This window comes from Coenobita brevimanus, chromosome 55 (genome assembly GCF_032717465.1).
Source record: "Coenobita brevimanus isolate Jiangsu-jjx chromosome 55, ASM3271746v2, whole genome shotgun sequence".
NCBI classification, from domain to species: domain Eukaryota; kingdom Metazoa; phylum Arthropoda; class Malacostraca; order Decapoda; family Coenobitidae; genus Coenobita; species Coenobita brevimanus.
The window spans coordinates 45,103,657-45,118,804 of NC_137008.1; the positions used below are offsets into that span (position 1 = coordinate 45,103,657).

General features: G+C 39.9%; 1 protein-coding gene across 1 annotated transcript in view; it reads left to right on the plus strand.

Annotated features, from left to right (window-relative positions):
- LOC145401315 (5-hydroxytryptamine receptor-like) overlaps nt 1-12,007 on the plus strand; it is a 229,125-nt gene extending 217,118 nt beyond the window's left edge. The window contains exons 4-5 of the mRNA XM_080273640.1: nt 3,024-3,366; nt 11,510-12,007. Coding sequence (XP_080129766.1) covers nt 3,024-3,366; nt 11,510-12,007 — 841 coding nt within the window. The remainder of the gene's footprint in view (nt 1-3,023; nt 3,367-11,509) is intronic.
- The last annotated feature ends 3,141 nt before the right edge of the window (nt 12,008-15,148 follow it).

A 15,148-nucleotide genomic window follows, 5' to 3' on the forward strand; every position in this document is an offset into this window, starting at 1 on the left:
GGGCCATGGGCCAAGAAAGAATTGATTAAATTTGGGACCGTATCGAGATCCGGATCCGGATTCCACTGCACAACATCTCCAAAAGTTCTCAATGAATTTCAATGAAATTTTGTGGAAGGGTGAGCCATGCGCCAAGAAAGAATTTGTCAAATTTGACGGGGGATACTGATCCGGATCCTATATATCCCGCACAACATCTGCAAAAGTTCTCAATTAATTTCAATAACATTTTGTGGAGGATTGGGCCATGGGTCAAGAAACAGTTTATTAAATTTGGGGGCGGATCTGGATTCTATGTATTCCACACAATATCTCCACGGATTCGGATCCGGATTCGTTTTAATGGCAATGGCATTGGCAGAGGTGTGTGCTGTCTGAGTGCTTGCTCGTTCTTTTTCTTTTCTTTTTTTTTTTCCGTATATTCTTTTCCTGCATATTCTTTTCTTCATATTCTTCTGCATATTCTTTTTCTGTTCATTCTTTTTATGAATAATCGTTCTTGTACATCCTTTATGCATCACATTATATTCTGCATATTTTTTCTACACGTGCTTCTTTACACATTCTTTTTTTTGCACATTCCGTTTTATACATTCTTTATCTACACACTCCGTTTTACACATTCTTTTTCTACACATTCCGTTTTACACATTCCTCTGTACATTTTTTTCCTGCACATTTTTTCCGGCATTTTTCCCCTCTGCTCTTACTCACGTTCCTTATCTCCTTTTCCGATCGTGCTTTATGGCCTTCTTCCTATTCCACTTCTTTTTCCATTCCTTTTGCTCGATTTCTCGCTCTTAATAGTCTTTCCTCCTTCCCCCTCCACTCCGCTTCTCTTCTTGCCCCACTTCCCTGTCCCGTTCCGGCTTCTCATCCTCTCCCAGTACGTTCTCCTTATCCTTATTTTTCTTCTCTATGTTTTGTTTCTGTATTTTTTTCTTCCATCTCTCCTTAATATCTTTTTCCCGCCACCACTTCTCTTTATCCACAGACCTCATTCTTTTCCATTTCGTTTCCTTCTCATCCTTCCCTTTTTCCTCATATTTTATCTTTGCTTTTTTCTCTCGGGGCCTTGTTTTTATCTCTCTGCTTCTCATCCTCGACAATGTTTCCTCTCCAGCCTCTTGTTGTCCACATATCTTTTCACCTTCTTCCATCCTGTTCCCTTCTTCTTGTCCTTTCCCAGTCGGTTCTTTTTTCTCATATCTCGTCTTCGCTGTTTTCCCTTCGCTTCTTCTTTCTCTTCCACTGTTCTCCTTATCAGCCACATTTCCCTCACCATGTCTTCTTATCCACAGATCTTCCTTTTTCCTTACATCTCGTCTTTGCTGTTTTCCCTCATGCTTTGTTTCCATCTCCTTGCATCTCCTTTTCATCAGTCATTATTATTTTTTTCTTACCTACTACCTCTCCTTCCCCTTCCACTTTCCTCCCCAAGCAGATCTCACCCACCACTCGACAAGACCCTCTCTTTTCCTCCCACTTCTGGCTCCTGATCTCATCTCTCCACTCTGCTAGTTTTATTTCACTTTTTATCTTCACAGGAAGGATGACGCCAGTGAGTGCCTGTGTGCACACATTCTTACTTTATGCTGGCCCGCGTAAGACTTACGTATAACACTGGAGATTTATGCTTGTATGGCTTGAAAATATCTCAGCTTTTTTTTTTTCCTAATACTGGTACTATGAATTGATGGACTCTGTCAGATCAGCCTAACAAGTAACGATGGAACTAATACGCAATTTTTCTATAATTCACTGTGATCTTAACAGCAGGAATGAACGTCAAAACGACTCATAAAGACAATGTACTAAGCTATGGCCAGTGTGTCAGTTGTGCGTGAACAGCTGACTGTGTGTGTTGTTGTTTGCAACACCTCTTCCTTAACGATTTATTCTGTCTATTACACCTCCATCTTTTGTCGTATATCGTTAATGCAAGTTACAGTATGTTGATAATGAAACAGTACAAGTGGCATACAAAAGAATGTTTAAGTGTAATATGATAAATACATTGCTAAGGGAGAGGTGCCGCGAAGCCTCTTACGCCACCTAGAACACGGGTCCACTAGCTCAGGCATTCCACTTCAGTCTGGATTAACAATACAGACGGCTGGCGATGCCCTTGTCTTTCTGCTTGTTTATTCTTTTTACCATTATAAGCACAGCTTAGCATTCTACCTACTTTTCACTCAGATACTTTTCATGCTTCATAGGACCTCCTTTCTTTTTTTTTCACAGCAACTTTAGGGGCAGCAACAGTAACAAAGTAAGACGTTCCGCTCCTACATAACTGGGGGCTCCCGATGTAGATGAAAGAGACAGAGACGCATACATGTACTCGTTACAAGGAAAAATGAAAACAAAACCAAAAGAGTCTTTTCCCTCTTTCCGAAACTATCATCGTACTATGGTATTCATTAGTACGAGATTCACTCTAAACGACCGAGAAGCTTAGTACAGTAGAATCCATACTAATATTATCTTGTCTCTCCTTCATCACCAACTTCATGAATTTTTTTTTTTTCAGCTGACCTTTCGATGCTTTGTAACTCCTTCATTATTTTTTAATTCCTTAATGTCTATCTTGCTATTGCCTAACAATTTCATACAGATCAGCACCGATTTTAAAAATGGGAGGACTTCAATAACCCTGTGGCTGCTAGACTCTCCTCAGCTGAGCATAATGCTCAGGAAGCGGCAAAAAATAAAACTTAAAAATGCGCCATCGGATGAGGTGGGGAGTAACGTCCACCTAATACATATGTCCCGTATATCCAACTAGCCCACAAATGTCCAGTTATCCTTTCAGTACATAACTATCCTCTCAATATCTACATATACCCCAAATGAACAACTAACCCCTCGATGTCCATTTTTCCCTGCTCCTCAATATCCCTTCGATATACACTTTTCCGTACTCCTCAGTGTCCAGCTAATCCCCTAGATATCCATTTTTTTCTACTTCTCAATGTCCCACTAACCCCTCGATGTCCAACTAACTCGTAAATATTCCTCAGGTACTGGGCGGTGACGCAGGTGGACTACATACACTCGCGGAACGGCAAGCGGATCGGGATGATGATCCTGATGGTGTGGCTGACGGCTGTGGTGGTGTCCATAGCGCCGCTCTTTGGATGGAAGGACCCGGAGTTCCTGGTGAGGGTTAACGAACACAAGAAGTGTCTGGTGTCGCAGGACCTCGCCTATCAGATCTTTGCCACCATGGCCACCTTCTACGTTCCTCTCACGGCCATCCTCATCCTCTACTGGAAGATCTTTCAGGCAGCGCGTTCCAGCATCCACAAGAGCAAGTTCGGCGCAAAGAAGAAGGATGCAAAGCAGATCGGGAACAAAGCAAAGGTGAGAAAGCTTGATCGTGGCCATCCCCTCCTGGATTAAGAGTCTAGCTATACATGCTGGAATTTCTATATTAACATTGTACTTATATTATTACATCTAGATAATAACTGTCACTCTCCTCTCCCAGTGGATCATTTTACCAACACTGTCGTTCATTATGCTTACTAAATAGATCATCATAATCATCATCATCCTCATCATCATCAGTCCAAAACAGATTCCCACGTAAAATATGGAGTGCCAAATACACTTCTCATATCCTTCCATCCTTGCCAAATATATCATCATCATCGCCATGAACATCCAACGTAAAACGGTGGAGTGCTCAATACACTTTGTGTAGAGTATAACAGAGCACCCTCGTACACTCACACTTTGTCACAGAACAGTTCAGAGTTACAGATCATTGTTACTGATGCCTCCCACGAACACCACAACCTTCTGTTTCTCACCAGACTCACTCTCGGGATCAGTCGTTTCTCCAAACATTTCAATATTTGTTAGTCCATCAATTTTCGCAATTTTTTCTCCCCATATTCAGAGCAACCCAGCGTTCTCAACAAGTGGTTAACACTTTCCTCTTCCTATGACGCACTTTCACGGGAATAAGTAATCGTATGGGGTTAGCTGGTATAAATACTAATATTGTTCCGACAATGAAAGAGTCAGTTTCCATCTTTCAGCTTTTTGACTACTTCCGTCGCCTCCCTGATTACTAAACATAAGCAAATTCAACAGTCAAAGGAAATCAAACACCTCTACTTCAACCTTACAGAAGATGTGACTACATTATTCACTTACTACCTCTGTTTTAGTTCCATAATCAGATATTTCGCATCGCCCACAAGGTCTCTTACACCACCGTTTTTTAAAGATCTCGCCACTGCGTTTGGGTAAATTAAACATTACTTTTCATAAGCCTCTGCAAGCTCCATCAGTGTTACATGTTCCATTCCGAAAACCGTCCTATTCTTCGTCAACCAACATATGAACCCCTTCATCCCGGGAACGTATTTTCAGCTTCACTTTTTCTACCTCAAACGATTTTATTCAACTTAGAAAAGTATTATAGTAGAGAAAGAGTTAGTTAAAGCTTTCTAACCCCCCCAGTTGGAATAGTGTATCCTTACCTATATTTGGTCCAGATGAAATTCCTTCAGTAATACTTAAAAATTGCTCCTCAGTGTTGGCTCCTGTATTGGCAAAATTATTCCGCATATGCATCCGTACCTCAAGTTTTCCAGCCTCTTGGAAAGAACCAAATATCCATCCTGTTCCTAAAAAGGGGGCAACTTCTGATCCATCAAACTATAAACCAATTGCAATAACTTCCGTTCTCGGTAAAGTTTTTGAGACACTAATTAACAAACATATAATCAAGCATCTAGAAATCAATAAATTAATCAGTGATCGGCAGTATGGATTTAGACAAGAACGTTCAACTGTAGACATTCTTTGCCTCCTTACCCATCAGATTAACAAAACAATAGACCAACACGGTGAAACACACACAGTAGCACTTGATATATCAAAAGCATTTGACAGAGTGTAGCACCGGGCCTTACTGTCTAAGATGTCACACTATGGCCTTGCATCACTGATTCTTCTAATTTCTTCTTACCTTCATAATAGAAAAATACGGGTCATGGTAGATGGAATTTATTCTCAGTTTCATTCCATAAATGCTGGCGTACCTCAGGGATCAGTTCTGGCGCCAACCCTCTTTCTCATTCATATAAATGACCTCCTATCTGTCACTCACAACCCAATTCACTCTTATGCTGATGACTCGACCCTTCACAGTTCTTTCACATTTAGTACCTCCTTTACACAATTTGATATTATAAATTCCCAAATAAACACAGCAGTTTCTCTGAACCAGGACCTTTCTACAATTAATCAATGGGGACAAACAAATTTGGTCTCATTTAATACTCAGAAAACTGAATACAATAATTTCTCCAACAGAAAGAATCGTTCAGACTCTCATATAATTTTAAATGATGTCAATATTCCCATATCCACAACAATTGATATCCTAGGTGTTACTCTAAACCCCAACCTAAGCTGGACAGCTTATGTTAAATCCCTTGCTAAAAATGCTTCCAAAAAATTGGGACTTATGTACAGAGTTCGTAAGTTCTTCACTGACGAGCAGATGGCCACAATATACAAAAGTAATGTGCGTTCTCAGATCGAATACTGTTCACCACTTTGGAGTGGATGTGGAGCGGTTGCATTGAGGCAGTTGCACATAATTCAAAATAAAACCATTAGATTAATCAATAATCCTGCCATTACGCAGGACATTTCTCCATTATCAGTACGTAGAGATGTTGCTTCTTAACCATTATTTTATCAATAATTTTACCGTAAGTGCTCTGACGAACTGGCTTCAATTATGCCTCCCCTTCACATTTTCTCCCGAAATACTCGGGCAGCTGGGAGCGCCCATGAAGTCACACTCTCTCCCCTGCAATGCAGCACCTCTGCTTATCAAAATTCACTTATCCCCAGAACTACTACTCTCTGGAATTCATTTCCTGGAAGTTGTTTCCCACAAACATTTAATCCACTTCAATTTAAATCCAGTTGTTATAAATATTTTATGAATGGAGGATGCCTTAGGCACATGGACTTGTTTTTTTCCTTTGTTTTCCTCCATTGATTATCTAAAATATATATATATAAATATATATATATATATATATATATATATATATATATATATATATATATATATATATGCAAAGGTATTAGCTTGGGGTGTGGGGAGGGGGGGCTAGGCTTACAATGGAAAACTTGAGTGGGAGAATAGGCTTGGAGTGTATTGGTGTTGTGATGAGATGGGATAGACTGAGATGGTTTGGGCATGTGGAAAGGATGGGGGATGACAGTTGGGTGCAGGAAGTGAGAAGTGTTAACACTGGGGATAGAGTTGCGAGAGGCAGACCAAAATAGACCTGGGACGAAGTCGCACAGTGTGACCTGAAGGATAAGGGACTGAACAGAGAGGCTCCCAGAGATCGAGCAGCATCCATCATTTCCTAATACATAATATTGCTGCCGTAAGAGGGAAACTAGTACCCCTATTTCCTGCACTTCATCGCATACTGCTCTTCCTATATTGTGGAAAATAATTCCTTCCAATCATCTGCGTTGTTTTAAGAAGGACCTATAATCAGGCCATTGTTATCCCTGTATGCTGCAGTACATACATACATACATACATACATACATACCCAAGAAACCTATCCCAGTTTTACCTTCTTCAAAACTGCCGATGCTATTCACAGTAATTCACTCTTCGCTATTTTTTTCCCCATTCTGTCATTCGTCTCATTCCCAAAAATGTCGTTACGGTCTTTCGTTCTTTACAGACAACTTCCTTGTTCTGCGCCATATTGTATTTTCACCTTTAGCATCATTCATATATGGGAAAAAAAGGCTAGGCTGAAGATGATGATGATGATGATGATGATGATGATGATGTTGATGAGATCCAGTCAGCTTTCCTTCCCCCACCCCAGCTTTATTCACCTCTACACTTTGTTCTCTCTCTCTCTCTCTCTCTCTCTCTCTCTCTCTCTCTCTCTCTCTCTCTCTCTCTCTCTCTCTCTCTATACAGTATATATCTATCTATCTATCTATCTATATATATATATATATATATATATATATATATATATATATATTATTGTATTTTGTTTTTCTCATGGAGGGAACTGTTACTGCGGGCTCATGGCCTTTGGTTCCTTCTTCCTCGCATAAAAATATATATATATTAATGAATGAATATATATATATATATATATATATATATATATATATATATATATTCTCCTCTTGGCCAGATACACTCCTTTTTTTTTTTTTGCATTCAATCTTTTAATGGATGTTTTTTAATCCCCTCAGTTTGATTATGTGATTTTCATTAGATTCTTGCTTCCTTCAGACAATTTTGTTTAGTATAGGGAGAAAAAGACGGTTGTGAAGGAGTTAATGGAGACTGCATCTTCACTACAAACAGTATCCCCAAAGCCAATATATTTGTCTTGCGAAAAATCATCTAAGTAAAAGTGTGAACCAATCCTAAAAAGGCTCTCTCTCTCTTTGTGTTCCCCGATCCTTTCACTCCCTTATTTAGCATTATTGTGTCTTTCGTCCCCTGTCTCTTCCCTCTGACTCAACACACCTTGCCTCTCCACGCGGCTCTCCACACACACAACCTCCTCTCAAAAACTTTCTAAATATCCTCCAACTTCGTCCTTTAACTTCTGCCATACCTCCCAAATCTTTCTCTCGACTTCCTTTCAGATTTTTCTTTTCATTTCACCTTCATGTAGCTCCTCACTTCCCTGCAGCAGTGGCACAACCTGCTGCACCTCTTTCATATTCCTTTTCCCAGTGTCCATTACATGATACAGTAATCTTATAGAAATTCTCCGTCTTCTCTGAGACTTCACATCACCGTTCATTTTCGTAATTCAAAAGAATGAAATGGACGAAATTTATTTTATGAAATATCTTATTATTATTATTTTTATTATTTTTTTTTTATTATTATTATTATTATTATTATTAGTTATTATTATTATTAATTTTGTTATTATTATTATTATTTTTATTGTTTTTATTTTATTATTATTATTATTATTATTATTATTAGTTATTATTATTATTAATTTTGTTATTATTATTATTATTATCATCATCATTACTATTATCATCATCATCATCATTGTTATTATTATTATTATTATTATTATTATTACCATTATTATTATTATCATTATTATTGTTATTATTATGTCACTGAAAATATCAAAACAGTGTCGACAGGGATTGGTTGTGTTGTGTTGTGAGTGTGTAATTGTGAATGGTAGTGTGACTGTGTGCAGGGGTATGGGTGTGTGTGGTAGTTCAACTCTAGCAATGTGAGTAGTACTGTGACTGTGTGGGACTGTGGGGTTTAATATGCCTGTATGGTAGTCTTATTGTATGGCTGTGTGGTGGTGTGATTGTGTCGTAGCGTGGGTGTTTATGATGGTGGGGGTCTCTGTGTGGAAGTGTGATAGTTTGTGTTTGCGTTGCTCTGTGCGGTAGTGTGAACGTATTATTGTGTGGTAGCTTGGGCGGGTGTGGTAATATGGGTGTGTTAGGAAGTGTGACAGTGTCTGGTTATGCTACTACGTATGGTAGTGTGGTTGTGTGCGTGGTAGTATGAGTGCGTGTGTGGCACTGTAGATGTATAAGGTTGTATGGGTGTTTGTGGTAGTGCGGATATGTGTGCTGTTACGGATGTGTGTGTGTGTGTGTGTGTGTGTGTGTGTGTGTGTATTAGTAGTGCTGGTGTATGTTGTACTGAGGGTGTGTGTGTGTGGTAGCGTGGATGTGATTTTTTTTTTTTTTTTTTTTTTTAGCTGTGTAATGGTTATTGCAGCAGTACGGTGTGTGTTCATCTGCGCATCGGTTTTCTTTCTTTCTTTCTTTCTTTTTTTTTTAATCCTAGTTAAGGTACAGTACTTAACTGTTGTATATCTGAGGGCGACGTATGGGTGTGAGTGGCAATGTGGTAGTGTTCAGTGAGGTATGATGACGTATGGGTGTGAGTGGCAGTGTGGTAGTGTACAGTGAGGTATAATGACGTATGGGTGTGAGTGGCAGTGTGGTAGTGTGCAGTGAGGTATGATGACGTATGGGTGTGAGTGGCAGTGTGGTAGTGTGCAGTGAGGTATGATGACGTATGAGTGAATCTGATTATTAATAGTTATGTCTTTGTTTTGAGGAATGAGTTATTATCAAGCAGAATACTGTACAAATAAAACTACATCATTATTTTTAGCACTAAAATATATTAATAATATATAAAATTCAGTCTTTTAATGCACGCATGAACCGCACTGACTTCGTTCTATTACACTGTTTATATCTTTGGAGTGTTGTGGGTGCAGCTACCATGAAAATCGCAGCTGAACACTGAAAAGGCTTGAAGACTGTAATATACTGAAAGAAATTCACATATTCGTTTGAGGCTCGCTTTCATAAAATTATCTACTGTACAGTAAGTCACACTGCTTCAAAGAAGTGAGGAAGCGGATGAAAACTATACGTTACTTGACATGCTTTCCCAGCACAAAATCTGTTGTAAATACCGAGGTAAGTTTCCCTTCATTATTAATTTGTAAGACAAACAAATAGCAAATGAAAGTGGATGTATAATCCATTTGTGGCTTGATTACAGCCAGTAACTATGGATTCAACAATTTTAATATTGTCTGAACCAGTCTCATTATTCTGCAGCATACTATTATTTTCGACACAACTCCACTTAATATTAAAGCCACTCAAATGTGAGTATGCTCTGTGTGTTTCCATCATCAGCCTGATATAATAACAATGGAAAAACTATTACACATACAGTAAATTTCTCCACTACGGGAATTGGAAATGTTGGCCAACATCAAAAACAAACTCAATTACACTCGGCATCAACAAAAATGGTGAATCAGGAGGAAGCCAATGCAAACGTGTTCCATAACCAAACTGGTATTACATGGTGGAGTGCCGGTGGTGGCCCTGCGGAAAAAAAAAATGCATGAAGTTAATCAATCAATCGTGTATTCCATTTACTAAAGTACTCATTCATGCATCACTACAGAAGTAAGTTACTGTAAAATTATAGCAATAAACGTTCTCGCAGCTAAGTCCATCATTGCTCGTTTTATTTATGTCTCGAGAAACCACGTTTGCAAGACCTGGGCGTGTTAACTACTTTCTTGATGTTGTTCGTAATGAAGAAGAGGAAGTTAAATCAAACCATCACCATTCCCATACCATCACGCATTCAGCGCTCACCTTCACAGGTTGTATTACTACCGCCATATCTCACCACCCACCAGCATTCCAACCCGTCCTGCATGCCTGTATGCCCACTTCACTTTTTTTTTTTTTTTTTTTTTTTTTTTCATCTGCACCTTACTGGTCTATCTTTTCTCACAGGGTATTTTTCCCCTGCCATTCACCACCATCCACTACCACCCCAACATGTCACGCCCACTCATCTCCTGCCCCACACCCCCAGTCCAGAAAACCAGAACGAATGTACCTTAGAAACTGATGAACCGATAAAGCTTATTTATTTATGTGTTTATTTACTTTGCACATTCCTTCACAAACATGACCACCTGAACCGATCTGTATTGACCGGAATCAGTCTGATGGATCTTCAAGGGCATAAACTGAAATAGGCCTGAATTGATCCGTTTGGACAGAAACCTGACTAACACGAACGGATATGACTTGAATGGATGTAGGCTGACTTGAATGTATGTGAAATGACCTGAGTGAACTTAACGTTGCTTGAATGGATCTAATTAAACCTAAGATGACATAACACGACTTCATCAAGTTTGAATGAACATGAAAGAATCTGGATTGTCCGACTGCATATGAAGTCCCTGTTTCATCTCTTTCTGTTGTCCCTGTAAATTATCCTGTCAGTCATTTCGCACCTGCAACTCAAAGTCCGTCGCTTTCGTACTTTATTGCTTAGTTATTACCAGTTTTCTCTCCCGATGACGGTAAGCCACACATTTGCCATTCATACCGCCCTCTTCATGACTTTTTCCATCAGTACCCTTTGCAGCTCACTTTTCATAATGTGTGCTTTCCCTTTTGTCGTCTCCTATCTCCCTGTAGCACGTTATTTCCATCTTGTTTGTTTCTTTCCTTCTTTTGTCTATTCCTCTTTGACATTAACCCATTTTCCTCTTTATCGTCCTTCTGTCTTCTTTACTCTCTTCCGTCACTTCCGCGATTCTCCCAGTTCCTTCTTTGTCGTCCTTTTATCATATGCCCCAGCCAGTACCTCACATCCCTCATTTATCATCCTTTCATTATATGCTTCCAATAGTCCTTCAGATCCCTCATTTGTCATACTTTCATTATATCCTTCTAATAGTTCTCCATATCCCTCATTTATCATCCGTGGTTCTTTTACTTCCACTCGTTCCTCGCTTCCCTCATTTATCATCCTTGGTTCTTTTACTTCCATTCGTTCCTCGCTTCCCTCATTTGTCATCCTTTCATCACTTCCCGATTTCTCTCAGGACAACATTTATATCCTTCTTCTTTCCTTCAGGGTCTGCGAGGAGGGGCAGCAGGAGAGACCAGCAGGCCCAACGGCGTGACGGAACACCAAACCACGGCATTCACCACCCTCAGTAGCGGTTCCCCGGAGAAGTCATCCAACAACGGCGCTATCTCTGTTTCCTCTCACGTCTCCGAGGTCTCCAGACTAGAGATGCTGCCCAAGGAACACCAGCAGCAGCAGAAAAAGTCCAAAAAGGAAAGTTTGGAGGCCAAGAGGGAAAAGAAAGCAGCCAAAACCTTAGCCATCATCACAGGAGCCTTCGTGATATGCTGGCTGCCATTCTTCGTCACGGCGCTGCTTATGCCTGTCTGCCCCAGCTGTTACTTCTCGGATGTCATGTTCTCCATCTTTCTATGGCTCGGGTACTTTAATTCTACACTAAACCCCATCATCTATACCATCTTCAGCCCAGAGTTCAGAGGGGCCTTCAGAAGGATTCTTTGCGGCAGAAAAAATCAGAGATATCGGCCTGGGAAGATACGATAGAGAAGTAGTAAAAAACAACGTAGATATAACGGCTTTGACCCAGTTAAAGGTAGAAAGTATCTGGGAAAACTTTAGAACAGAAAAATGGATCACTTTCGCTAAAGGAAAAGAAATACACGAGTTATTGTAATTTTCAGCACGAACAGATAATGCTTTGCAGCCAGAAATACTTGCTGCTGAATTGTGCTTGTAATACTTTATTTTGATTTGCTCACTCCAACTTCCTATATAAACTTCAACATGTATGTCGATTACACTGCCGCATCAGAGGCATACATTGTCAAACGTATAATCTGATGGCACTAACCCAGTTTATGTAATGCTTAATCTTAATGGTTACAAGCATCGCTGCTTTTACTAGCATATGATCTCATGTGGAAAAAGTATTCTCTTGCTGATGATGGGATGGTCCTGCAGTAAGGAATGCGCAGGAAAGTTAAGGAAAGGAAACTGCCGCCAAAGGACACACTTGTCTGAAACGAGACAATGTGAACCAAAGTTGAGTCGAAGTCATTGGATGCCTGTGATAATGAGAAGATTCAAGGAAGGTAATGGCATGCAGATTAGAGGAAATGACATCTTCGCTAATAAAAGCATTTCCCAAGAGTATTATATTTTGTGTAGTAATACGAGATTGTAATAAGGTCGAATACACATGTAAATGGAATTGCAAGTTGTCGATAGTATATCAAATGCATGTATGAAAAAATATATATATATTTATTCTATAACCAGCTCTTGAAAATGGCCTTGCTTTTTGTGCACTGATTTTACAGTGACTGATGGTGTAAATATATGGCATTTATTGTTCTTACTTCTGCCGTCAGCAGTTAACAATATATAATGCAGCGAAAAACAAATTTCGTGCACTGTTATAATAAGTCATAAGCCCTTCACTGTGACCAGTACCTCACCAGTAGAAAATCAGTTTTGTAAGACGAAAGATCACCAGCAACTTATGCCGTACATCACCAGCCCCTCCGCCTAGGCACTGACTGTATAAGAAAGAGTTCCCATAGGCTTCTGCTTTTGTTTGTGAAGAAAGATGGTATTCATTTTAAAGATGTGAATATTTCATTTCTCTTACCCGCAGAAGTTATTAAGATAGCTCCTCAATGGAGTTTTTATTTTAATTCCTAAACCTCATATATTTTTGTATCAACTAAGATAAAGGGTAAAGTATTTAGTGTGTTGTAGTCGATTTATAACCCGGATGTTGTATATCATAATGATGGCATAGTTCCAGTATACATACTGTAAGGTGTCTATATGTGCTAAGTGTTTTGAAAATACGGCCTAATTATAACAAATATTTATCTGTTATCAATGTTCGTTGCTATATACAGAGTATGTCTAGTAAATAATATAGACTCACAGGCAGTTTGTTCTACTTGTCTTGTTATCACATCAAGGAAGAAGTACTAAACTGCTCACAGTTCAAAGTAATGCATCATATCAGTGATATGTTGATTGAGGGATAAAGGTTTTAGCCCAGTATTATAGGTGTGTAGGTATAGCTTTCAACACTGATATCTCAGCATTTGGTCAAGTCAGCTGTGAATTATACTGCCTCTACTAACAGTTAAAGGCAAGAAAATGGAATGCCGGTTTCCTTTCATTTCAGTCACACACATGATCCGGCGTCCGAACTGAATATTATGGTGTACTGATGACTGCAGAAAGGGCCAGAAATGGCTGCATAATGAGGGCAAACCTCGGAGGTTATTATGGTGAAAAGTGTCGTCATATAGGACTAGTGTGTGTACAGTCGCGGTACTGTGTATTCTTGCACACCGCAGCCTTAGGGAACCCAAAAGATATATGAAAGTCCATCATTAAAGTGAAAGAAAGTTGGAATCTGTTTTTAGCTGTTCTGATGAGTGTTAAATGATTTTACTAATATTGACCTAGTACATACACACTAGGTAAAAATTTGCTTCGTAAGTTGAAGAATTTGAACAGATGAAACAAGATTCTGGTTCATTTCACGGTTATGCAGTAAACTTTCATGTATCAATTGTGACTGGAAGACCTTGACCCGAGCATAAGTGTATTATTGACCTAGACTACGTAAAAGTGTACTGGTGCGTGTGGTGGGTGTTGGAGTGACGCCTCTGGTGGACGATGAGTCTTCCAGTGGTAGTGACGCGCCCAGCTGAGCCCCAGTGGCGCGTCATGTAAGGTTAAGGTCTCACTTTTCTGGTGCACTCGGTCAGAGCTTATTAATGACGTAAACTGTGGTGCGGGGCTGGCCTGGGGCGGGGCAGTCTGGCGGGTCATTGACCAGGGGTGAGCGTCTCTCTGGCCTCATGCTTCGCGTCTTTGTATCCCATGATTAATACTTGAGTGATCGCGTCCCCTGTCTTGCTATTTCATCATCAGCTATACGGGCTTTCCGAGCTCAAATTTGACGGTAATAAGTATTTTCTCCCTGATTTCTGTACTTGATGCAATACTAATCGTACCTCACAAGTTCACTATTGAACAGATATCTTGGCATATCCATATATTGTCCTTTCAGCGGTGGTAAAATTAAGAGGTCATTCTGTAAATGTAGAACACTTTCATGATTCGTCTAAAAAATAAGAGTAATAATACTAATACAACTTTATCATCACTCATGCCACTTATCTTCCGAGTCAGCTACCCTTGTATTCGATATAAACGCTGCCTTGTCCCGTTACATTTTCAGTTAGCTATCGTAACGTTACTAACACGTATGAAAGCATCCTGTAATTCAGTTGTGGTCACTTGAGGTGCTTGGGTGTGAAGTGTTGAGTGTTGTGTGTTGGTGTGAGGCCCGACACCCGCCCTCCCCGGTCACTGCAGCCCATGACCCCACCATACCCCTCCTGCCCCCGCCACCCCCGCTGCCTCGGTTGTCACATCCTCACCTATACTCTCAGCTGTCTCATTTCTGGATTCGGATTCACAGACACACCTACGATCAGCCCTTCCTCGCAACTCAGATATATTTTTACAGGAAGAAGAAGGTACATGGAAAGATTCAGCATTGTCTCTTCTTTGTTCTTCCTGTAAAACAAAATGACTCACGATAACTCATATAACCAAGACAGGGTTTTTTGCAGGAAGAAGAGACACAGGAAGATTCATTGCTCTCCTTGTCCCTCCTGCGAAGAC